Raw genomic sequence first — 27028 nt, forward strand, 5'->3', positions numbered from 1 at the left:
CATCTTGTGTCCTCTTGTCTTGTCTTCTGCTATTTATGTTTATGTTCTATCTGCAGTTTACTTTAATGCTGATGTGATGGCTAATCTGGAAAAGATATTGAGCTAACTGTGAAAATTGAAATAAATTGCTCTAAGCATAGAACATACCTAAAATTAACATAAGAAGATCGAAGTGAAAGAGAATCGAAGAAGAAGACTGACAACGAAGAGGATTTGTGTCTTGGTCTTGGTATTCGTCAATTGGAATCTCTATAAGAAGAATTTGTGCGGGTTTTCCTCTCAAAGAGTGAGAGGTTTTGGCCCTAGATTATAGCCTACATGTTGTGTCTTTTGTGTATTTATGTTCATGCATTGGTCACTGTTTGATGAAGAAGAACACTAATAATCTAACATGAAGAAGATCCTAATCTAAAGAAGTAAAAGGCATTCACAAGTAGTCACTAATGGAAGAGAAATCACTTAATGCTAATGCCTTAGATTTCTCAACATGGTATTAGAGGTAAGGTGCTAAAGTTAAAGGAAGGGCATCTAATCAAAGAGACACTCAAGGATCGAGTCTTAAGAAAGGCATCTAAGCAGTTGAAGGCTATCAAAGCAAAAGATCAAGATCTACATTGAAGAATAAAACCCTAGATCGAAGAAATCGACAAAGCAAGGTAGCTCGAAGAAATTTAAAGATGAAGATCACATCATCTTGAGGAAAGTCGAAACCCTGGAAGCAATTCTGATTTAGGTGTTGTTGTCATAAAAGGAGATATCTTCTTTATTGAAGAAAGGATTTTTCATTTGGAGGAAGATCATCCAAAAGGGAACACTAATACATCTTCTTCAACCATCATCAAAGAGATCAAGTAGAAGATTTCATATCACTTGTCAAGTAAGTATCTTTCATTCTTTAATTAAATTTGGTAAAATGACTTCGTGTTTGCAAGGAGATCTATAAGTTGGTTGGGTCTTCGAAATTCCTTGCATGAAAAAGGAGGATAGACATAGTCCTCGAAGAAACTGAAGTCATTGATCACATCAATGAAAAAGGTCTCTTCTGAATTCATGGAAAAGTATTCTTATGAAAGGTCCCCTCATATAGCAATATTGGAGACATCAAAGAGATATATATGATAGGCTGGTAGAGCTATTCTCTGAAGATGCGATAAGGAAGGTTACATCACTTAGATCTGATCTACACAAAATTGAAGGTATCAAAGAATGAAGGGATATCTTCATAAGATCTCAACTGCGAGATCTGGGAGAGATGATAAGAAGATAATCATCATTGTTCTAAATGCACTAACTAATGAACAAGGTAACAAATTTCCATGTGGATAAGAAAGTTACTTCACTCGATAACTTATGGTTTCTATGTAAGATAGAAGAAGACACGTTGAGGGCAAACATGTTGAAGGTTAAAGGACTCAAACATTTGCAGGAAGGAAAGGGAAGTTTGGAAAATTTTGGTCCTCAAAAAAGAAAGAAGAGCATAGTTGAGATTCAATGCTATGGATGTAAAATTATGGACATTACAAGAAAGATTGTCTTAAAGGGACAATATCAAAAGAAGAGAAGAAGCCCATATCACCGAAGAAGTGGAGGACGTTGAAGAGAAGTCCAAGAAAAGAGGAAGTAAGAGATCTCTACTATGACTGAGATAGTCTCCCTCACAAAAGGTCTCGACATAGCTTCTAAATCTTATGTTATAGGATATGGCTATAATAAATAATAAGATGCATCGTGGCATCATGGAAGCATTAGAAACAAGAGCTCGTGACATCACCATAGGAAACATGGAGGATGTCTAGAACAAAATCCATGGCAGTCAAATATCAAGGATATATATAGCTCTTGGGAATCTCATTGCAAACGTAAGGAAAGAAAGAAGTCATCCAGGACAAGGCTCATTATACATCAAGTCAAAAAGGAAACACTTGCCGGCTAGGGATATGCAAGATATTTAAGATTCTCTGAAGGAATCATCATCAGAGGGTTCATCGGTCTAGAGAGGAAGCAAGTGTTTCATCAAGAACTCCAACTTGTGGAGTTCATGGGATGATGGTATGATGACATGAGAGATGAAGCAGATCAAGGGGTTGAAGATCTTTTCAATCAAGGAAGTTGTTGAAAGAAGCCTAGATGACCTAAAGGTAAATGAGGTATGTATGCTTGTATTTAATATTATAATGTCATGTCGTATGGTTGCAGTAACATGGATCACTACTTCTATCTTGAGAAGCATGATCAAGGGAAAACAATCTCCTCCTTTGAAAGGATGCAGGAAGGCATAAGTCACACTAGATGAAATGAACACAATATGTCCTCATATGAAGTATTAGGTGGTTGACCACAATTAAGGAATTCAGAGTGGAAGCTTCTGGGAATGGAATGTGTGAAGAAAGGAAGGAAGAGATCGTGAGATATGCAACCATGATAAAGGCAATCAACATCCAAAAGACCAAGAAGATTTGACTAGGAAATCTCCTGGAAAGATATGAAGACTCTGATGGAAGTCTGAAAAATATGGAGATCCTTGACAATAGATATCTTTGGGAGATGTGTCAACATGTATGTAGGATGCTGATACCTACAGGAAGATGTCATGATGAAAGACTATCACAAAAGTAATTTTGATTTAAGTATTCATTTCTTATTTTTGAACAAATATCTGGATGGACTTATGCAGAACTGCCCTAGGGAAGAGTGGTGGATGACTTCCAAGAGGACCATATAGAAGGATGTAAGATCCTTCCGGAAAATATGGCATGAAGAAAGCAACATGACATGAAGCAAGGCCAGATGAAGACTGATGGATCACTTTTTGATGAAAGAATAATGACATGAATGACACGTGGATGAAAGTGATGGGTGGTTTGTGCCTTATGAAAAAGTCCAAAAGATGAGGACTTCGTGACAAAGAAATTCATGACATCGAATGAAGGATTTCTTCAAAGCAGCTGGTTATTCCATTATCTCCACCTGAGAAGCTGCTGTAGGTCCCTAATTAAGAGGGACCTCGAAACAAGTTTCTTACTTGGAAGAAACTTGGAAATTCCTAAGCCAAGGGGGAGCTTAGGTACATTCCTTACGTATGAATGAGTATATTCCCTTATTGGAATATATATGTCCTCCCTAATTTAGAGGGACAGGCATACAAGTCATTCTTGTCTTCACTTGGGAAGACAGAATGGAGGATTGGGTAATCATTTGGCATTCAATACTCTTTGAGGATGAGATAGGGCATCCAAGATAAGAGTAGTCGTGGAGGACCAATATTCTGTGAGGACTGGGAATCTAAGATAAGAATAGTCCTCATGGAACACACCCTGAGAACCTGGGTAGGGTATGTTCTGGGAGAGACGATGAGAGTGTCTATAAATCATTGGTTTCGCCAGCACTGAGCTTAGATCTTATGGATAGATATAGCTGTTAGTCAAGGCCTTGCTATGTGACTATGCTGGTTGATATGATGCTATGCAAATGGGTTACCAATCCGATTCTTTTTATGAGAAATTCTTCAGATTGAGTATGATCAAGTACCATTATGAATATCTCCCTAGTTAAGAGGGAGTGTTGAAAAGTGTAACTAGGATCGGTCTTCATAATGACATGTAATATGATCTTTGTAAATGATGAAATGAAGATTTTTTTTGTTGTAAGCCTTGCTTCATGGGTTTCATGAGCAAGTGATTTTATTTTAGATGGCTCCCATTGAGAGCCTTAGGATTTATCATTGAGTCAAAGAGTCAATGTCATGTATGAAGAACTCTTTTGAGCATGTGTAAAATTGTATATAAGTCTATGTAGCCCTCCAACGACAAGCACACAATCCTCTCTTCATGTCAGCGTCAAGATAAGGTGACAAACTCATGTCGGCTCACCTCAAATAGACACACCTATTTAGATATGTATAGGTCGGCTTATTTATGGGACCAACCATTATAAATAGGTGTGTAGACACTTCAGATTAGTGTAGTTTAGACTTTGCATAGCTCTGAGATTAAAGTGAACAGTGTCAACAAAGAAAGTTTGGATTCCTCTGTTCGATGATCAATTACTATGAAGAAGTTCGGATGTCAAATCATAGTTCAAAATTTGGATAAGTAAAGACAACGAGGTATATTTATGTGGTTTTCAGATGGGTAACAACAAAGTGAAGTTCGTGTATATATCACTGAGATTTCAGGTATAAAGTTTAGTAAAAGGCTACATGAGTTCGGATGCAAAGATCAGTTTGGATTGGTTTAAGGGCCAATCTCAAGGATGGTAATTCAAAAGGAGAGTCTCGGTGCTACAATAAGAAGATCACAGATTGATAGATACCATAGTAATGATCTCGGTATAATCTCTGTCCTACAACAAAGAAGATTCAGTGCTATCTCAGGAAGATGATCACTAGTATGTGACAAGGTCTCGATACTATCATGTGTGGAAGATCTAGATGTGAAGAAGATTGAAGTGGAAGAGAATCGAAGAAGAACATTGATAATGAAGAGGACTTGTGTCTTGGTCTTGGAGAAGCTACTAGGTCAAGGGTCTTGGTCTTGGTATTTGTCAATTGGAATCTCTGTAAGAAGAATTTGTGCGGGTTTTCCTCTCAAAGAGTTAGAGGTTTTGGCCCTGGCTTATAGCCTACATGTTGTGTCTCTTGTGTGTTTATGTTCATGCATTGGTTACTGTTTGATGAAGAAGAACACTAATAATCTAACATGAAGAAGATCCTAATATAAAGAAGTAAAAAGCATTCACAAGCAGTTATTAATGGAAGAGAAATCACCTAATGCTAATGCCCTAGATTTCTCAACAAAACGTGTAACACTTAATCTTCATCCCTAGTTAGGGTCTCTCTCAAAAACAGTGTATTGCTCTAACCATAAAATTACATCAAAAAATATCTTTCAATAAGTACAATGATTACATCAAGACAAAGGGAGGGTTTCACCTCAAATCTAACGACTTATTATTGGATCAAACTTGCCTCCCTTAAAAAGATTACATCAACAGATTTGTACAAGTAATTTCCATTCATCAAACCAATCCAAGAAAATGCAAATGAAAGATGATGAACCTCACATTGAAATGCCCCTTAAATTCTTCCTCCCAAAGATATTCAACCAAGCTTGGAGGGGAACTTGTACGCTCTCCACTATGCTCATTTGCCAATGAATCTCTTGGTATTTATAAGCTTCTACCTCGAACAAGTGCTAATTTATGCACTCCTCTAGAAGGCCCCTTTAGGGTTTGATAAGTTCTCATGATGCCATGTGTAAGCCTCTAATGCTTGGGTGCACATGCCAAATACCATTAACAAACCTAATACACCTTTTCTCCCCATGAACGCTTACAATAAATTATCATTTCCTCCTTCAAAATGTCTCTTATCTACTTATTTTTTATTGGGTAAGGGTAAAGTTATCTTTTATTTTCTTTAAGTTGCCCCCCCATCATTAGGGCCGACCTTCATTGTTAGAAAATCAGAAAGGCAGAAAGATTTTCTTATACTTGATAATTACTTGTGATCTTCTTGACTTCTTATTAAGTTTTATATCTTGCTTATTTTAGTTCATCAATCAATTACCAAAGCAAAAGCACATAAAACAATGGACACTAGATATAGGCACTATGCCAGGGCAAAACCCACCTCGAGGGGAAAACCCAATCAAAATTCTCTTCCATTCAACAGTAATCTTTGAGACTCTTCACCCTAGACAAAGACCAAACCTCCCCTCCACACCAAGTCAGCCTCCTAGATCTTTGACCTCTCTTCGAGCAACTTCGACTATGTAGCCGCTTCCAGCATTAGGAAAACTTGGAAGACTTAGATCTCCCAAACTAGGGCATGAAACAAAGAGAGAGAGAGAGGCACCAAAATTTTGTTTTTCTTCTTCTCCTTTGAATCCACCCAACTCGCACTTCCTTTGGCTTCAGATCCACTTCGCACTTTTCCAACTTCCTTAGAGATATCGAACTTGCTTGAGATGAGGTGATCCAAATGAATTCGACTTGCTTCTATTTATAAACTTCATAAATTATATTTAACTCAATACTTAACCTTTTGACATGATTCAAAAGCCCAAGAAGGGTCTCTTTAAAAGTACAATGACTCTACCGACTCAGACTAAATCCTAGAAGTCCTCAATGGGGAATTTGACCTAAAAACATGGTGACCCAAGCATGAAACCGATGCTTTAATAAGTCACAATAATAATAATTAAAATTCTTTTCTTTATTCTTTTAACAAGTACATTACAAGATGACTCAAATACATTTAATGAAGATCGAACCTAGTTACATTTTCTAATGCGCCCTCTTAAATAGGGAGGTATTCATCATATACAAGTACAAGGAAGATCTAAACTATATGAACCATGAATAACTTTAGGCACCACAATGCCATGGACTAGATTCTTGACCAAGGCAATCTATCCATTGGTCTTTCAACAATTTAGTGAAGAAATTTCAAGCCCCACTCTGGTTATTAGTTTTCCTTATCACTCCATGAATTTAGTTTTAAATCCAAGCATGATAAAAATTCAAAAATATGGAAATGACAATAATTTTCTGAAAACAAAAATTTAGAGATTTCACAACTGTTGAAATTGCAGAAATAAAACACCGAAAAATTATGACAACTACACACAAAAAATAACACAGTGATTTTTGGTCAATGTGACCCTGGAAAAACCCTCTACAACTCTTGGGGAAAACCAGTTTGAGAGCTATTCTTTATTTCTGAAAATGATTTTACGGAGAAACTGAAACACACAGTGAAAATTCTAGCAACCACAAATTACAACGTATCTCTATTTTCGTGCTTAAACTCCACCTCGAAAAACGTGCCAATCAGCTTATAGCTAAACATAAATTTTTACAGCAATAAAACAACATTAAATGCTCTATGACTAGCCTCGAAAAACGTGCCCAAAAATTGCTATCCATCTTCCTCGATTTTTGTGCCTTTCTCCTGCTGTACGGTTTTTTTCCTTGGGATGCGTGCCAATAAACGCTGCTGCCTAGATTTGCTAAAATGTCTTCTTGTTGCTCTCCTTCACTTCCTCATTACTCAAAATTTTTCTCCTTGCTCTCTTTTCTCTTTCTCTCAAATGCTCATAAAAGAATGAATTGATCTTTTCCTTTTCTCCTCCTTTTAATCTCCAAATGACCTTTTGGGTTACCTAAGATCTAATGGATGAGATTCATTTAGATCTAGGGATGAAAATAAATGTGCATTTAACTCTCATTTTCTATTTTTTAACTCACCTACTTAAATAAAGACCCACTTGGCCTTTTATTTCCATTGTCACTTTTTCACTTTCTAATTCTTCATTGAATTTAATAAAGTCACCCTTAAATTAAAATGTAACTTTAGCACTTATAAACTCACTTTTAAATTTAAATGTAACTTTACCACTTTTAAAGTTACTTTTAAATTAAATTGACTTTACCACTTATAAAGTCACTATAGGAGAAAAGTAAAAAATAAATTTGGATACTTTTCCCTAGGCCAAAGATCAAAGCCTTAGGGAACCACTTGTCCTCTGGTACCCAAATTTTAACACTCCTCCTTATCGAGGAAAGTGTTCCTCATCACTCCCATCTTGTCTCTAAAGTAGACATGTTTGCCCCGTGGTAAGGCTTTGGTGAAAATGTCCGCTACCTGCTCATTTGTGGAAATTTACTCAAGCTTGACAACTTCCTTTTGGACATAGTCTCTAATGAAGTGATACTTGATCTCAATATGCTTTGACCTGTCATGAAAAGCTGGATTCTCCGTGAGTTTTATGCAACTCTGATTATCATAGTAAATTACTGAAGGTCTCAATGCATGACCAAATAGACCAAACAACATCTTGCGAAGCCATATGGCCTCACAACTAGCCAAACTAGCAGCCATATACTCTGCCTCAGCTGAGCTCAATGCAACTGACTGTTGTTTCCGGCTGATCCACGACACAACTGCCGAACCCAACCCAAAACAACACTCGAAAGTACTCTTCCTATTTGAAGCACAACCTGCCCAATTTGAATCTGTGTACCCTGCCAGTCTCACTTCATCACCCTGTCTATAATCTAGACCAAAATCCATAGCCCCCTGCAAGTAACAAAGAATGTGTTTTGCAGCCACCTAGTGCACTCTCTTGGGCTCACACATGAACTAAATCATAGTGTTAACTGCAAAATATATGGTCGAGTGTTGACCAAATACATCAAACAATCAATCAACTGTCTGTATAGAGTAGGATCCACCAACTCGGAATCAGAAGCGTGAAACTTCTTCTAGTTAGCGATCATAGGTGTAGACATACTTGATCTTCAATGTTTCTTTCAAAGGTGTGACATACCCTACTACAACATATAGCAAACCCTATAAACAATTCAAACAAATATAGATCTACAAGACATTTAACAACTTTTAGAATTCATATGTTAGACTTTCCACTAGGGATTCATACAAATCCTAGATAACATACAAAAGTATTAATCAATCAAAACCAATCACAGCGTAGTCATTAACATGACCAACTTCTACTAGGGTTAGTTGCAAACCCTAGATTTTCAATTAAACAAGAACTCAAATTTCAACAATCTTACACAAATCTCAAATCATCATATTGTCATCATACATAAGAGATTTTTACTTTTACTAAGGTTCAACTCCAAAACCCTAGAATTTCACAAATATTATCATCCTAGAAAGACAAATTTTGACTAGGGCTTAATTCCAAACCCTAGGATTCATGCCCACTGATAAATAGGTCAACTCATACATCTAGGACTTCATCATCATGCATAGGCATTTCATATCATGTGTTAGTCAAACCCAACTTCACAAGATCAATAAGAGTTGGACATACAACAAACTTGACTAGACTAGGGTTTGATTAGACAAACACACACATACCAAGAAAATCATTTCTAAGACATTATAAGGGTCTTGCTTACACATCCCTAATGAGTTAGGGTTTCAACATAACAAAGCCAAGATTACTAATATTCCAAAGGTTCAGGATTTTAGACTTTATCATTCAACCCTAACAAGTCAGGTTTGCCTTATCATACCAAAATCCTAAGCATTACATCATCAATACAAACTCCAAATAGCATTTCTTAATATCCCTAAGCAGTTTAGGGTTTTAGACATTCACATTAGCATACCCTTAGGTTAGGGATTTCCAAAGAACATGTCTAGGGTTCTATAAAATCAGTTAAGAATAGGAGTGGGGTAGATTTATCAAGTGATGAATCACCCAAAATAAGAATCAATATGATTCTCTACAGCTAGTCACAATAGTGTTAGTAATAGATTGTCAAATGAATAAACCCTTATTATAAAGAAATCAATGTTTTAAAGCATACCTTTGTTCCTTGACAAACCTTGTCTTGAGAGGTCCTCTTTCATACTCCTTGAGAATATAGCAGATATTTTCCTAGTCAAGACAGTAGAGGGAGAATGATGATTAGTATTTAATATAATCAAAGCTAAATTAGTACATGAAACAAAAAACTGAAAGGAAATGAGATACTTATCTTTGGGGGTTGTTGGGGGCTCCCTCCAAAGCTTGAGGGATGCCTATAAACTTATAGAACAAAAGAAAATGTCTTTTCCAAAAACATGTTAAAACCTATAAATTCTAAAACATCAAAAATATAAAATAAGATATTTAGGACTAGAAGTAAAGGACTTAATAGTGTAAGTCCCTTATATCAGATTCTTCAGGTTTGACTTTCTTTGGATCTTCTTCTTTAGCAATGTTAGCCTGATCTCTTTCTCTCTTCTTGTTTCTTGGATTGTCGGGACAATCACTCCTGTAGTGACCCTTTTTATGACATTGATAGAATTCTAATTTGGACATGTCTACTTTCTTCCTTGGTCCTTTCTATTTCTTTCCTTTGTATTGAGCAGTGTAGGCATTTTAAACTTCTTTAGGATTAGCAACTAATGAGATCCTTAATTCTTCTTGATTGTAGGTAATCCATAGTTCTTCAAAAGTAGGAGTTTTCTTCCAACTGTTAAGTCCTGCAGCAAATGCACCCCAAGTAGATGGCAATCCTAATAGAGCGGTTATCACGAGTTCTTTGTCTGGAACAATTTCATCAATGGCCAAAAGATCATCTCTGATTCTTGCTATCTTGACAAAGAAGGGAGGCCACTGTATATTCTTTAGTCATCATCTTTGTGGTCCTTAGTTCATTCTTCAGGATTGCCACTTGACCAATGTTCTTAATAGTGAATAACTTTGACAAGGCTTCATACATTTCCTGAGCATGATTGATGTTGGCTATAAATGGGACAAGGTTGTCCTTTATTCCTTCTACCATTAGAGTCATGGCCACCAATTCCAATTCTCTGAACTTTACTTTGTCAGCATCACTAGAGTCATCTGTAGGCTTCTTTACTTTTCCTTTGACCAAGTCAAGTACTTTGTTCTTTTCAAGGATGAGGTCAATCCTCTTCTTCCAAGATCTATAATTTGAGGCTCCTTCAAGTTTGTTCTCTTCCTTGTTTGTGTTAGACATCTTCCTTGAATATAGTAGACTCTTTCCTGAGATAATCCTTTTGAATGGTTCCTTGATCAAGTGCTTGAGACTGCCTTTTTCTTCTTTCTTCACCAAAGCTCTGATACCATGTTAGAAAATCAGAAAGGCAGAAAGATTTTCTTATACTTGATAATTACTTGTGATGTTCTTGACTTCTTATTAAGTTTATATCTTCTTTCTTTTAGTTCGTCAAGCAATTACCAAAGCAAAAGCATATAAAAAAATGGACACCAGATATAGGGACTATGCCAGGGAAAACCCCCCCTTGAGGGGAAATCCTAGTCAAAAGACTCTTCACCCTAGACAAAGACCAAACCTCCCCTCCACACCAAGTCAGCCTCCTAGATCTTTGACCTCTCTTCCAACAACTTCGATTATATAGCAACTTCCGGCATGAGGAAAACTTGGAAGACTTCGATTTCCCAAACTAGGGCACGAAACAAAGAGAGAGAAACACCAAAATTTCATTTTTCATCTTCTCCTTAGACTCCACCCAACTTGCACTTCCTTTGGCTTGACCCACTTTGCACTTTTCCAGCTTACTTAGAGATATCGAACTTGCTTGAGATGAGGTGATCCAAATGACTTTGACTTGCTTCTATTTATAGGCTTCAAGAGAGGTCAAATTGATGTCCTTAGGCCGACTTGATGTGGAGGATACATACTTTATATTTGACTCAGTACTTTTAACCTTTTTACATGATTCAAAAGCCCAAGAAGAGTCTCTTTAAAAGTGCAATGACTCTATTGACTCAGAATAAATCCTAGAAGTCCTCAATGGGGACTTTGATCTAAAATTCTTTTGACAAGTACATTACAAGATGACTCAAATACATTTAATGAAGACCAAACCTAGTTACATTTTCCAACATTCATAACTTAAGGTTATTTTTAATAATGAAAATTCAGCCTAGGGCCATCCTTGTCATCATTAAACACAATGCCCAGGCCCCAATGTCACGTTTCAAACTGTTTTTGGCCTATTTATTGCTTGAGTTCAACTTTGTCAACTTCATTTATTGCCTACCTTGTACTATGTAGTGACAATGCTGATGAAGAGTGTTTTGACCATGTCAAGGGTTTTCAAGGCTCATTCCAACTAGGGTGTTCTCCAAATTTGTACATCAAAAGCTCCAAGCAATAACAGAACCTATAGATGGGCTCTTTTTTTGTTCTTGTATATTACCTAGGAGCATCTATGTGTTTACTGTTAAGTTTCAAAGACAAAATATTGTTGATTTTCCCGCCTAATCCTTCAAAAGGGGACTTCTCAACTAGAGGCCAGAGGGAGGATCTGCCCTTATTTAGCCCAAGGGAGCAGAGAGCTCTGTGTTTCTCATAGATGTTACAATATTATGAAGAGGGGGGATGTCACTGCCATGAAATCTTTGTTTCCATGGTAGTCTCACTATTCCATTGGGCTGTGTGTTGAGTGGAAGATCTACATTCCCACTGGGGGCTTAGTATACACAAACCTCTATTTTCCATTTGACAGCTGCAACCATTCAAAAGGTAGAGGAATTGTTCTTCTTGATCTCATCCTTGAAGGACCACAACTTCAAGTTGTAGAAACTTTGAAAGAGACCAAGTTTTTGTTCGATGGCAGAGTCCATGAACTTTGGGCTTTGAGGGGCCCCCAGACTTGTGGCATTCTCAAATCTCCACCACATCTGAGCAATCTTCAGCAACTGGAGAAGCTGCTGCAGTTGTGCAATTGAGGAAACTACAGCAGTGGCTTGTGATTCTTTTCAAACCATAGTCGATCTCTATAAATCAGCTGTGCTTACCATGCTTATACCATATCCTTTGTTTAATGTGCAGTTCTCTATGCATTTTTGTTCATAATATAGTAGCACTGTCTTGTTTGCTGAAATGATTGTATAATGGTTCATTGTTAATGTAATGACTAGCTTTTTTCTATATTCGGAATGGGGGGATGCTATGTCCTGTATGCTGGCATCCATTGATATTTGGGTGGCATCTGTGTCCCTGAACCTGTAACCTTTTCCACCATCTCCCTGCCCACCTAACTATATTGAAGCATAGATATGCTTTATGTTTACATATGAGCCAGATTTTTCACCTTTCTTTTCTTTCTCCTTCTCTCCATTTTTTCTTTGGCTGAACACGACTGCAGTAGATAATACATCACAAAGCATGATGTTTTATAAAAGGTAAGATAAATAAATTGTATTTATTTGCGTAAGTGACCAAAATGAGATTATAGTGGAAATGTACATCATGGAGAGAGAAATTGAAGGGAATGTGCAAGACATCTTCAAAGAAAGAAAGTATTGCATAATGCTGTGTAAATACTTTTCAACAAGTATAAAAAGTATTGCATTGCTGTGCAGGTTGAAATGTCTAAAGCAGCTAAGAAACATCAAAACATAATGAAGCTTGAGATTTATATGCGTCTTATCTTTTCTGAGACACATTATTGTGTTCAACAGGTGGATTAAGCACATTCTAAGAGCTAAAATGGATTACAGGCTGCTCAAGATTACATGTAAGGTCTATATTTTTTTTTAAAATTTATTATTTTTGTATAGTGACTAGAGATAGAATTTGAATCTATGTTTGTATCAGTGGTCAAAACTCCACAGACCAACTGGTGCGCACATGCTAAGAGGGCAGATTGTCGATGCTTTCAGTATTGATTCATTTTGTCTTGGTTCTTGTAGAGTGTGGAAAGTGTAGTTCGTGCACAAGGAAGCATTTTGCACAAGTTTGAGTAATTTATATTCAATCTTCTGATAAAGTGCATCCTTTATTTGACTGAACCCTTTCACATCATTATTTGGAGTTTTTAATGGCAAGATGAGTGAAGGAAGATTGCTTTGGTAGAAAAAGATGACTAGGGTGAAGTTGTGGAACTTCTTAGGTTTTATCAAATGACTACTGTTAGTTAGATTGGAAGAGAGATGTTGACCTGGAAAATTTTCAGGCACTGCCTAGTTTTTTGTTAAAAACTGCTGTGATCAAGACTAGGATATATCTTTGATTGTATAACATGCAAAGAATGTTTGGGCTTCAATTTTCCGTCGCTTCTCTGAATGGAAATCTCTCGCACCTGTGAACTTTATAAATGGTTGAAGATGAATGGTTCAAAAGGAGATAGAGCCTGTCCAAGCTGCATCTGGAATATAGGCTTTATAATCAATTGTGCCTTGAATTTTTGAACCAACAAATGTTAAAAGAATTACATGAAGTATGAATACAAGTCACAGTACAACTACAAGGAATCAGGAATGGGATTGATCCAATGAACATTAAATGCAATCAGAGGTGCAGCAAAGAAGCTCTGATGTTTCTCAATTCTGAGATTTCTATGATAAATGTTATGATTTGAATAATCTTCCAGAGTTCTTGCATCAGTTTTTGAATCAACCTTTCGGACCATACAAGTGTGGTCCATCCTCAGGATCTGAAGATCTGATTTTGTTTTACTGGAGTGCAAATTATATAGTGCTAAATGCTGTGACAGTTCCAATGTCTGGATGGATGTCACAACTTGTTTCATTCATGCTGAACAGCAGAGGAAGCTCTCATTCACTTTTATTCACTGAGTATCAAGTAATGGATGTTTTTGATTCTCTCGTTTCTTGAAATCAAGATTAAATGAATTTCAGTGTAAGAGATAGCTTCTCAGCACTGCAAAGCATAATTATGGTGCTGTGTTTATAGGACTATAACTTCTCATGTGCCACGGATGGTCTTTGAATTTCAATGTAGTAAATAGCTTCCCAGCACTCCAAAACATAATTATGGTGCTGCGTTTATGGGAATATATAACTTCTTATGTGGCACTGATGGTGTTTGACTGTGTGATGAGTTAAATCCACATCTATCACTCTTTCATGCATATGATGTTAAAACATTTTGCAAATATGCCATCTGCGCCTGCAGACTGTGGTGAACCTGCATTTCTTGTTGTTATCTTATCTTATGCTGTGAATGCTACATACCAGAATAAAACTTGCCCATTCATGAGGTAATTATGCATCTATCAATAAGATATCCGTTTAATGCTGTCCAAATAACTTACAGATTATATAAACCTTAAGGTGTGGGTCATTAAAAGGAGTACCTTTTCCATTAAGCAATTCTAGGTTATTTTGCCCTTTTTGTGCGGAAGCCTGAAAGTAACCTCACTTTTTTTTCTTGGCTGGTGATAATAGATTGTCACGACTCACATGGCAATGTTTCAATGAAGAAATAGTTAGGTCTTTCTGAAGTATCTGAAGACAAATTTTATTTTGATCTTTAAAATGATATAACTAATAGACGTTATTTGTATCTAAAAACAAATGTTACTTCAAAATAATATCAAAATAGTCTATGTCATGCAGGACTTTTGGGATGATTGTCAGTAGCAATTTTGCTGATATGAAAGTGTTTAGTAGGTGCTCATGGCACATAGGTTTGGGTTTTCAAATGGCTGTAGGTAACTCCAGAAGTAGTTTGGTTTGTCACAACTTTATCCAGTAGTCTCTTGCTGATATGAAACTTAAGGCGTGTGATTATTTCTGAAAAGAGGTTATTTCAAATTTGTTTAATTTGAATTCTGTATTTATTTTGATTTACTAAAACAATAAAGTTGTATGTTCGTGGTTGAAAATAAGTTGTGTAAGTTGCTAACCTGTCCAGGGATAGTCATAATGAAATGTATTGGTTATCTTCATGAATTGGCATTTCTGAATTTATTTTATTTAACTATTGATCTCAGTGACATGAGGAGTACAGTCAATGTATTCTTTACTAAAACAATTTCTCAAGGTTAATTTAAAATCATGAATCATATGGGGACTAATTCAGATGGTGTATGACTACAATGAAACTATCTACTTTTCATCCTTTAGTGTGAATGGGCTGTCCCGGAAAATGTTTTACTTTTTCTGCAAATGCCAGTGCATAATGGCCAAGCTAAGGGTATTTTTTATTCCAACTCTTTGCCCAAGATAATATGACTCACTCTTCCAGGTACTCTACTGTTCTAAAAAAACCATAGGAACATTTAGTTCTTTTTTTCATTGTATAATGAGACCATATGGCATAGACAGACACTTGGACTTATTTTTGGAGAGATTATTCACAGTTTGTCTAGCCCTGCTCATCAGAGAGTTATCAACTCATAAATGACATCTTTTGTTTGCATTTTGTTTTGAGACCATAGAGTCATAGATTGATGCTGAAACTCATTTCAGGAGAGATTATTCACCTGTTGCCTTAAAAGGTGAACCAATGTGCCAAGGCCTGTTTATCAGAGTTATCTGCTCACAAATGGCATTTTTGGCTGGATAAGCATAGGTAATCAAGGACCTGTTTTGTTATCTGTCTGAGCCAGATGAGAGGAATATAGTGTTAATTTTGAAGCTTCAGAAGGTCTTCTGCATACGCTCGTGTCTAGCATGCAGGAGAAGTTGTCCTCTTTAGGTGGTTCTTCAAGAGGAGCAACTAATATGATCACCTTCTTAAGTTTTAATTATTAATTAGTGTTGACTTTGGGCTAATGTTTATCCAAGGATAAATAATTAATTATTTAAGTGACTTGGATCTAATCTCCACTGTTGATCAGAGAAAACTAGGATTTTATCCTAGTTCTTGATGACTTTGGATATTAGGGATTTGGCCCATGGAGAAACTATAAAGAAAACCTGCAGGGGAGTATGAAGACATATTACATAGATATAGCTGAGAGAGTGATTTTCTCAATGAGTGACAGACTCCAGGACTGAAGAGAAGGGAAAAGGATGGCAGGAGGGGATTTTAGGGAGAAATTTTTCTGGGAGATTGAGTCTAGGAGAGAGGCTGAGTTAGCTAAAGAGGAGGGCCGAAATATCCGGGGGCCAAATTTCTCAAGTGCATGGTGGCTGTGCGATAGGAGGAGCCGAGCTGCTGGTGAGTGAGGCTAAATTCTCCAAGGGCCGAATTTCTTCTAGGAGGGCTGGTTTCCAGTGGGCCGAATTCCTTGAAGCCGATTTCCAAGTTCCAGTGGTTGTAATTTTTCTGTGTATTCTCTGTGGGTCTAGGCCCTGTTTTCCTGAGTAATATAAAGTGAAGTAAGATGTTTTGGACAGAAATTTTCTGCTGTAGTGCGACTAATTGATTTCCCTATATTTCTGCTGCAAATTTAATTTCAGAAAAGTTAAAATACCAGTGATTTTATTTTCCGGCAGTTTTCAGATTTTATTGAGTGAATAATTTCTGGGTATAAAATAATTGTTGAGGTTTAAATAAATCAGATCTGGTATTAGAGATTTAACATATGGCTTAAAATTTAAAAAGACATCCCTGAATCTGGAGATACACACAACTTCACAAGAGTTTTTCTACTCAGTGGTCCATGTACACTGCAGGCCCACTCCATGGATTGGTATCTGGCATATCAGATGTGCTACTTAATGCCAGAACACTATATTTTTCACTTAAGTGAGGCTAGATTCAAATTAGAATGGTAGGAGAGGCTCCTGAACTCTCTTTTATTGCCTCCATTTGATAATATACCCATCCTAGTTTGAAAATTTCAATCGACTATATTGTTACATTTGCAACTGACTAAACACCCACCTAAATTGTATTGCTATTGCGTATGAATTCCCTTCACTTTCATGGAATTGCTATTTTGAATTTTCTTTGTTTCCTTTAAGAGGTCATTTCAATTTGGATTTCCAATTTCAGGGTGCATTTTGTATATACTAGCCTTTCAATTTGTGTTTCTACTGTCCCTTAGCTTTACCCTTGGAATGTTTTCTAATGTTCAATTTCAGGGGTTATGCTCACCTTTATGTCAAACAAGTTCATTTCTCATTTTGAAAGTTGTATTCTATATTCTGTGTAAAACCATAACTAACAGCTTTTTGTCTGTTTTTGCAGCTTATGCGAGAAGAGTGGGAAAAATATTTGCTAGACAAGTCAGAATTGCATGGTTTACAGACACACACCAAGAAGAAAAATCAAGGCCCCAAAGGATTTGGCGTCTTAAATGGAAGGATTCCAACTGGACCTGGAAATAATATGGAATCTAACATTATATGTAGGCAAGAACAAGATGCTTTACTAGCTGCAGCAGCTGTTGTTGCGGCTCGAGACAAGGAGGTGATCCCTGTTGGAGACGAGCTTGCATCAGATAAGAGAATGAAGGGGCGAGGGAAAGGGAGAGGTGGGGGGAGGGGGAGAGGTAGAGGGAGAAAAGCTGCAGCTGTGGAAGCTAAAGCATCAGAAATGAATGATCAAGAGAAGGAAGAAATACACAGAGCTGGCACTGTTAAAGAATCTGAACTTGCAAATTCAATGCATGCAGAAGGGCTACTGGACAGTAAGAGACCTGTTCTAGAGAGTGTACACGATTCTAATGAGATTGTTCGAAATGATTCTTGTTTAACAGAGACTGCTCAAAGGCCAGGTGAAGATTGCAATGCCCTAGAAATTAACATTGCTAAGCCTGTTCCACCAGCATATTATTATGCCCTAGAGAGTGAGCAGCGTATACTAGATGTTGTGAAGCCTTCATTTGTCATAGTTTATGACCCAGACATGGCATTCGTTAGGGAGATTGAAGTTTACAAAGCTGAGAACCCTGTCAAACCATTGAAAGTATACTTTATTTTCTATGAAAATTCTACTGAAGTGCAGAAGTTTGAAGCAAGTATACGAAGGGAAAACAGTGCATTTGAATCTCTCATCAGGCAGAAATCTCTGATGATGATTCCTGTTGATCAGGTTAGATTTCAATTGAAGTATCCTTCACTTTATTCAAGAGAAACTATATAATTTCTTCTTTTGTATGTTTTGATAGGTTCTTCAGCAAATATTATGTTTGTTTTCTAAGATACATTTCCCATAATTTTTTGAATATTTTTCTAAATTATGAAATTTTAGTATAGTTGATAATAGATATGCTGATGGTCAATACTGGGGGCTTGGACAGATACGTTAGACATGCTAATTTGAATTTGGTCAATTCGTTATGAACATATGAAGCCTCATAAAGTCCAAGCTTATATCCAAGTATTCACATTGCAAAAATATGGCTGTCCATTTACCATAGTAGCTGCCATATGTTTCCAAGGACTTTGAGCTAATTCTATACTGGCTCTGTTGTTATTGGAACCAAGGTGATAGCTTTGTACTTTATTGGTTGTAGTTTGTGACTTTTTGGCTTGTTGGATAAACCCTTTTCTGAGTATCTACTGTGTTGGGGTGCTTTTCAAGTACATGAGCATTCATACTTGTGGATGTTGTCCACTTGTCTTTCAGTTCAGTAGAAATATGTCTGTCAGCTTTCTAGATATGCAGTATATATGATTTTACTCTAATCCAACATGAATTGCATTTCACCTATACTGTCATTTGATGCCACCAAATAATTATTGTTGTTCATACCCCATGTTATCAGATATTCGGGGTATTGATGCGGGATCAACAGATCCGCCTTTCAGATACGGATATGGATACAAATCCCCACCCAAGTCCACGTAGGATCCACCACATAAATAGATCCTTTAAACTCAGAGATGAATCTCTTGCTGTTGAAACAGATCCTGTACTGGCTAGCTTTCAACGATCGGATCTCTAGCAAATAACATTAGTTTATTTTTATTTTTATTTTTTTTAATTAATGTATTTCAATTTGAGGATGTTTGCCGCCCGTTTGAAACCCAAAAAAGCAAATACACACCCATCATACTGCATGAGAAACTGCACATGTGGTTTCAGAGATATGTAGTTTGGTATCATGATCTTAGCTTTCAAGAGATTGGGACCAGTGTTGCACTAGTCGCGATATTATCATATAATCGTGATAATTTCAAAGAAAAGATAAAATCGCACGTAGAAATCGGAATTTTGTTTTTTTTTGCCCGATTTTTTTCGAAAAAATCGCAATTTTTTTCGGTAATTGTCGCGGGAGGCTCGGGCAGCACCTGTTTAAAGGGAAAAACATGATTTTTTTTATTTCATTTGGACAGCAGAGGGCGCGGTGGGGTTTGGAGACTTGTGTTGGAGGCTTGGAGATTTTGCCATTTTGGAGCTAAATCAACTACCTAAAGGAGAACATCGAAGAGTGAGCTAAGGAGGAGACAGATTATCTCCAAAAAACGGTATGGGCACCAATGTTTTTTGTTTTCATTGTTTTATAACTTTGTTTTTGTTTTTTTTCAATGTTTTTGGATGGGTTTGTAATGGGGTTTTTGACATTTGTCCAATGTAATTTTTTTTTAGTTTTTTGGGTTGGGTTTGGAATGGAGTTTTTGACATTTATCCAATGTATTGTTTTTTTGGTTTTTTTGGAATGGGGTTTCTTAAATTGTATGTAATTTTTTTTTTTAGTTTTTGTACAATGTAAATAGTAAAATACTAAATTGTAAGTTTTTAACTTGTAAATACTAAGTTGTAATCCTTATTTTCCCACCATTCCTGAAACACCATTCCAGTGTTCAACTTCAAAGTTCAAAATCAAACATGCCAAGGAAATTGGACCCTTTCTGGAAATTTGGTGAACCTAATGCTCCGAATGATAGACTAAACTTGACTTGCAAGTTGTGTGGGCACCATATGTCCGGGGGGGTGTACAGATTGAAGTATCACCTTGCAAAAATCCTTGGATTTGATGTAGGGCCTTGCAAAAATACAAATCTTGAACTCATCCAAAGAGCCATGAAAGCATTGGAAATTTTAGACCACAATAGAGAGGCCAAAGAAGAAATGAAGAGGCAACTAAAAAAGTCCGCTAAACAAGCAAGTGCTCACTCTGGTTAAGGCCTTGAGATCCTCTTTCCTTTTCTTGCCTTGACTAACCATGAGCTTGGTGAGTAAGTTAGGTGGTTTGGTCTGGGTATCCCACTGGTTCTACTGCAGCATCAACCAATCCGGTAACTGCCTCATCATTTTTTGTTCCTCGAACCACACCTGGTTCACAGCCATCTATCAGTTCAATGCTAAAAAAAGACTGAGAAAGAACAAGCTGACAAGTTGCTGACAAAATTTCTCCTTTGGAGTGATATTCCTCTCAGCATTGTAAGGAATAATCCATTTTTCCAACCTGCTCTTGATGTTATTGCAACTGTTGGTCGAGGGTACAAAATCCCTTCTTATCATGACATGAGAGGCCGGATTCTTTAGAATGAAAAGCTTGACTGCACCAAAAGATTGGAGGATTTTAGGGCATCATGGGCACAAACAGGATGTACTGTGATGTCAGATGGTTGGACTGCCCAAAAGGGGAGAAAGTTGTCCCAAGGGGAATATGTTTATCAAATCTGTTGATGTATCTGCACAAATCAAAGATGCAAGAACTTTATGTGATTTGCTAGATGTGTTTATTTTGGAGGTGGGTGCAGAAAATGTTGTCCAAGTCATAACAGACAACGCTGCAAATTATGTTGCTGTTGGCAGGATGCTTATGGACAGGCATCCTACTTTATTTTGGACACCTTGTGCTGCACACTGTATTGATTTGATGTTGGAAGACATGGGGAAAATTCCCTTTGTCAAAGATATTGTTGAGTCATCCAAAAGCATTACAAAATTTATATATAACCATACATCTGTGCTTAGCTTGATGAGAAGATTCACCAACAACAAAGAGTTAGTGTGCCCCGCCATTGCACGGTTTGCCACCAGTTTCATATCTCTTCAATCCCTTTTGAATTCTATGTGGGATATGAAGAGAATGTTTCTTTCAGAGGAGTGGCGTGCTTTGCCAATGAGCTGCAAACCAGAGGGGGAGACCGTATGCAGACTAGTTTCATACCAAGAAGACTTCTGGGCGGAAGTGCAGGAGGTGTGCGCTATTACTGAACCTTTGCTAAAGGTTCTTCGGTTAGTTGATGGTGAGAAGCCCGCAATGGGCTATTTGTATGAGGCCATGGATAGGGCCAAAGAAGCCATTCGGGAGATGAGGGGTTTCAGAGACAACTCCTATGGGGAGTGATTGATGAGCGATGGAACAACACACTCCATCGTCCCATTCATGCTGCTGGAATTTTCTTGAACCCCACATTTTTTTACGCATGTGGGTTTGTATTTGATGCTGAGATCATGGATGGATTCTTATCCTGTGTCCAGAAGATAGTGCGATCTCCAGCAGAACGTATAGAGATCTCTAGAGAAATTGAGACATATAAGATGGCAGGTGGCACATTTGGTTTTGACATCGCTGTGACTGATAGGATGATTAAAATGCTAGGTAGTTTTTAGTTTGTAACTTTGTTTCAAATTTCATTGTCTCTTCAAATTCCATTTTTTTCTTATGTTTACTTAAAATTTTATTTGTAATTTATGCATGGTGGAGAATGTATGGTGCCAGGGTACCCCTTTTGCAAAAGCTTGCCATTCGAATCCTTAGCCAAACATGTAGCTCCTTAGGATGTGAGCGCAACTGGAGTGTATTTGAAAAAATACACAACAAGAAGCGCAACAGGGTAACACTTAAAAATTTAAAATATTGCAAATTTCCAAATAAATTTTTGAATTCATTAAACAATATTTTGTTTGTAATTATTAATTATTATTTCATGATCTTTGTACAGGTTGGAGTCCCAATGACTTAATGACATGGTCTACGTCTACTACAATCTTCGATTGTGGGTGAGGCAACTTGAGAGGACACCTGATATGGAGGCCATCTCATTGGATGGGATTGACACCACTGCTGCATGGAGGGTTGAGGCTGAGAGGCCTCTCATGGAGTCTTCTGATGATTGGTTAGTGCAGGATGTAGTGGAGGGGGAGGGGGGGGGGAGGAGGAGGAGGAGGAAGAGGCCGAGGAACAGGAGGAGGAGGTGACACCACCTGCCTGGGCTACCCCTGCCATCAATAGAGAACATGGTCTACCTCCTATAGCTCCTACTCCTAGTTATTCAGCTTCTAGAGCACAACAGACTCCACTGCCAACTCCACCAGCACCAACATCTGCATCTAGAGGGAATGGGAAAGCTATGGCATTTTCTCGCAAGAGGGGCAGAGGAAATCAATAGTATTAGACTTTAGTTATTTTGTTCATTTCATTGTATATGACATTATGACTCATGAGATACATTATTATATTTTTTTGTTGATATTTTGAGGCTAGGTTGGGACTCAGGAGTCAGGACTTACTATTCAGGACATGATTCACTGTTATGTGTGATTTTAGCACTAGAAATGATATTAAACATCTTATATATTAGTTCTTTTATCATATTTATGTGTCAATGTATTTATTTTATGTTGTAGATGGTTTAGATATTAAAAAAATTGAAAAAAATGAATATTTTTATACCAAACGATTTTTTCCCGATTATTACCGATTTTTTCCTTGTGCCGATATTATCCCAATAATGATTAGTGCAACATTGGTTGGGACATTGATGGAGCTCATTAGTGGGCATGGGATGAGAGGTGATTTATATGGGGGATTGTCTGGGCTCAGTTTTTCTTCATGGTGGCATATCTTGGTTTATGGAATTTCGGGTTAGAGTTATTGATTTTGTTTGAGGGACTTAGTGTTATTGATTGGCTTACGATGATTTTGTTAGAAAATAACACCTTTACTGCCATGGTACCAAACTTATACTTCTTGATAGCTCATGTGAACTCCCTTTTATAGACCCGTCAATTTATACCATGCTAATGAAAAGAATTGTTTATCTTAATTACTCTCCCTTTACACCCTACTTGTCCTAAATGATCCTTTCTTTAAAAAGACCCATAATTTATTTTTCCCATGTGCAAAAAAGAGCACATATGTTAATGAAAGATTATATTATTATTATATGAAAGGGAGGTCTTTTCATGTTAATCTAAGGTTTTGTATATGAAGAGCCTGTTAAGCATAAAGGACACGCATTGGGGGTCGATTTATATTATTGAGGGGCTACAAGTCAAATTTTCCATACAACCACCCTCACTTGCAAGTATGGGTTATGCTTTAAATATATCATATGTGGCGGGGTTTTAAGTTAATTTAAAAAAAATATAAAATTGTTATATGCTTGAAGAGAACGGTGACCCATGAACCCATGCGGCTTCGTTGACCATCTTTATACAGAGTTGAAGCCAACATTTCTGTTTATTGCAGTTGTGGGTTGTCAACATTGGTTGGCATCGAGCCACCACCTATAACAGAAGTGAATGGCAGATGTTGGGTACGATACTTAGAATGAGTAGCCGTGGGTCTTTTCTAGCCAACAGACTTATGGATTATCCGCCAGGTTGAATGCTCCACAAATGAATATATATATATTTTAATTCTTTCTTAAGACGCTATTTATTCATGAAGCTGTCATCCAAAGTTCAAGGGCCTGTGGAATTAAAACCCAACTGGCCACAATGTTATAAAGAACATTAGGTTAAGGGGTTTATTCATAAAATCAGTGGCTGTGCTTGTATCATGAAGTCGCCAATTGAGCTATGGTGCGTCACCAATTGAGCTATGGTGCGTCGCCAATTGAGCTATGGTGCCATACACACGATTTCATGCCAAAAACATGGGGCATGGACATACATTACCATGAAACTTGTTGAAGAATGTAACTAGTGCTGGTCTTCATAATTGTATTTGTCAAAAGAAATCATATTGTTAAAGAAATTGACTTATTAAAGCATGGGTTTTATGTAGGAATTTACAGGGTAAGTTCCTCAGACAGAACACCAAAGGACACCGCTCACAACCAGATCGCAGATCAATACACCAGTATTTTTGACGTGGTTAAAACCCTCAAAGAGGGAAACAGTCCACGGCCTGAGCCAACGCGGCCACTTCAGGCAATTTATTAATAAAAGAATGAAAATTTACATATGCTTCTCTCATAGACGGATTACCCTACAAATGACCCTCCATGCACTTTAAATAGAAATCATGGACCAATCGGGTGTCAAGCCACGGATCAAGTGTTGGTAATACCGAGGAGAGAATGAACCGTCGGATCACTACATATCGTGACCGTCGGATTGTAAGTTACAAAATGTACAAGGTAAAGAAACACACTTTACCTAACTCTATACTAGACCAAGTTGTACTTAACTATTTCCTATGTGTCGGAATATCCTAACATCCCCCCTTAAGAACAACTTGGGATAGGATTGAAGGATTTACAAATATGACACAATAGGAGAAGGAAGGAGGCACTAGAGCCTATCCCCCCTTAGTGACAACTTCCTGAACTCCAACCATAAATCAAAGTTTAGTGAACTTCGCCTCTGTGAGAGCCTTTGTGAAGATGTCTGCAACTTGATCATCTGTTGAACAATATTGCACTTCAAGAACATGGTCGTGAATGAGCTTTCTGATGAAGTGCATGTGCAGTTCAATGTGTTTGCTGCGTTGATGTTGGACTGGATCTTTGCATAGTTGAATGGCACTTTGAATATCACACCAAAGTGTAGTCGGATGCTGCTGCTGAAAGCCAAACTCTGACTGGATCTGACGAAGCCACAAGGCTTCCTTACTAGCTTCTATGGTACCACGATACTCTGCTTCTGCTGATGAAAGAGAAATGGCACCTTGTTTCTTGCAAGCCCATGTAATAGGTCCTGAACCAAGAGTGAACACATAACCGGCAGTAGACTTCCGATCATCAGGGTCACCAGCCCAATCGGAATCAGTGAAACCAACCAATAGAGGAGATGCTTCGGCACTGTAATGAATCCCAAACTGAACTGTACCTCGAACATAACGAAGTATTCTTTTAGCTGCTTTCCAATGACTTTCACGTGGGTTTTGCATAAACCGAGCAACAAGGCCAACGACAAAGGAAAGGTCAGGTCGAGTATGGGTTAGATACAGAAGTTTTCCTACAAGTTGACGGTATAAGGTAGCATCAACTTCAGGAGAAGTACAAGTGACTGAAAGTTTGACTCCAGACTGGAAGGGAGAAGGGGCTGGCTTACAGTCTTCCATGTGAAAATGGTGTAGAATATCACAGGCATACTTGGACTGGGAAAGGGAAATACCCTCCTTGGATTGCAAGACTTGAAGACCGAGAAAATAATGTAAGTGTCCTAAGTCTGTCATTTCAAATTTCTTTTTAAGGCTGGACTTCACATGGTTTATAAGGTTGGGATCACTACCGGTAAGGATAAGATCATCAACATAAAGAACAAGAATGATAAGAGACTTGCCCACTTTCTTGGTGTAGACAGTATTGTCAGAATGACACCTAGAAAAGCCAGATTCTAAAAGAAAGCTATCCATTTTGGCATACCAAGCTCGAGGAGCTTGCTTGAGACCATAAAGGGATTTCTTAAGCCGACATACAAGGCTGGAGTATGTTTTTATGAAGCCAATGGGTTGTTCCATGTAGATTTATTCATGCAAGGCCCCATGCAAGAAGGCAGATTTAACATCCATCTGATGGACTTCCCATTTGAACGAGGCAGCAAGGGAAAGAACAAGGCGGATAGAGTTCATTTTGGCAACAGGGGAGAAGGTTTCAGTGTAGTCAATGCCTTCAACCTGTGAAAAACCTTTAGCAACAAGACGAGCTTTATGTTTATCAACTTTCCCATCTGGTCCATACTTGGTTCTGTAAACCCATTTGCATCTAACAAGTTTTCGTCCCTTTGGTAGAGGAACAAGATCCCATGTATTATTTGCCAATAATGAATGATATTCTTCATTCATAGTTGCTTCCCAATTTGGATGGCTTGAAGCTTCTGCAAAAGTGTCAGGATCATAATCTACTGGAGCTTGAGCCAGTAAAGAAGAGGCTCTGTCAAACCGAGAACGTGTGCGTCGCTGATCTGTAGGATCACCGGCAAGATCACCTGCTGCATCTCGAGTAGCACGAACCCATTTTGGAAGCTGAGGAGCTGAAGGAGGATCCTGAGATGGTGGGGGAGGATTGTCATCCTCACTTTCATCATCTGAAGAAGAAATGTTTTCAAAAGTAGAAGAGATAGGGAGAGGTGGCACATCCGTCGGACTAGGCTCGCAGGCCGATATATTTTCATCAAATTTTACATCTCTTCTAATGATAACATTTTTGGACTTAAGTGGAATAAGTCTATAGCCTTTGACATCTTCAGAATATCCAACAAAAGTACATTTTTCACTCTTAGGTTCTAAAGCTTTATGCTTTTCATCTGGAATATGGGCCCACGCTTCACTTCTAGAAACACGAAAGTGACTTACATCTGGTTTGATTGAGCTCCATGCTTCTTCTGGAGTGATATTCTTTAAAGCCTTAGTAGGAGTGCGATTTATTATGTAATTTGCACAGTTAATTGCTTCTGCCCAAAAACTAAGACCAAGTCCTTTAGATTGTAGCATACAATTAACCATTTCCTTTAAGGTGCGATTCTTCCTTTCAGCTACACCATTTTGTTGTGGAGTATATGGAACAGTATGTTGCATTTGAATTCCATTCTCAGTGCAAAAGTTGATGAATGTGTTTTTAACATATTCTCCGCCATTATCAGATCTTAGCTTAAGAATTTGATGTCCAGATTGTTTTTCAACAAAGGCCTTGAAGGCCAAAAATGTGTTAAATACTTCGCTCTTGAGTTTTAAGAAGTATAC

General features: G+C 37.6%; 1 protein-coding gene across 1 annotated transcript in view; it reads left to right on the forward strand.

Annotated features, from left to right (window-relative positions):
* LOC149266979 (DNA repair endonuclease UVH1-like) overlaps positions 1-27028 on the forward strand; it is a 128935-nt gene that overhangs the window by 63805 nt on the left and 38102 nt on the right. The window contains 1 exon segment of the mRNA XM_089431299.1: positions 17404-18249. Within this exon segment, the coding sequence (XP_089287425.1) occupies positions 17404-18249 (846 nt within the window).

The sequence above is a fragment of the Pinus tabuliformis genome, chromosome 6 (genome assembly GCF_031772625.1).
Source record: "Pinus tabuliformis cultivar Carrire ecotype Pingquan chromosome 6, CPIR1, whole genome shotgun sequence".
Lineage (NCBI taxonomy): Eukaryota > Viridiplantae > Streptophyta > Pinopsida > Pinales > Pinaceae > Pinus > Pinus tabuliformis.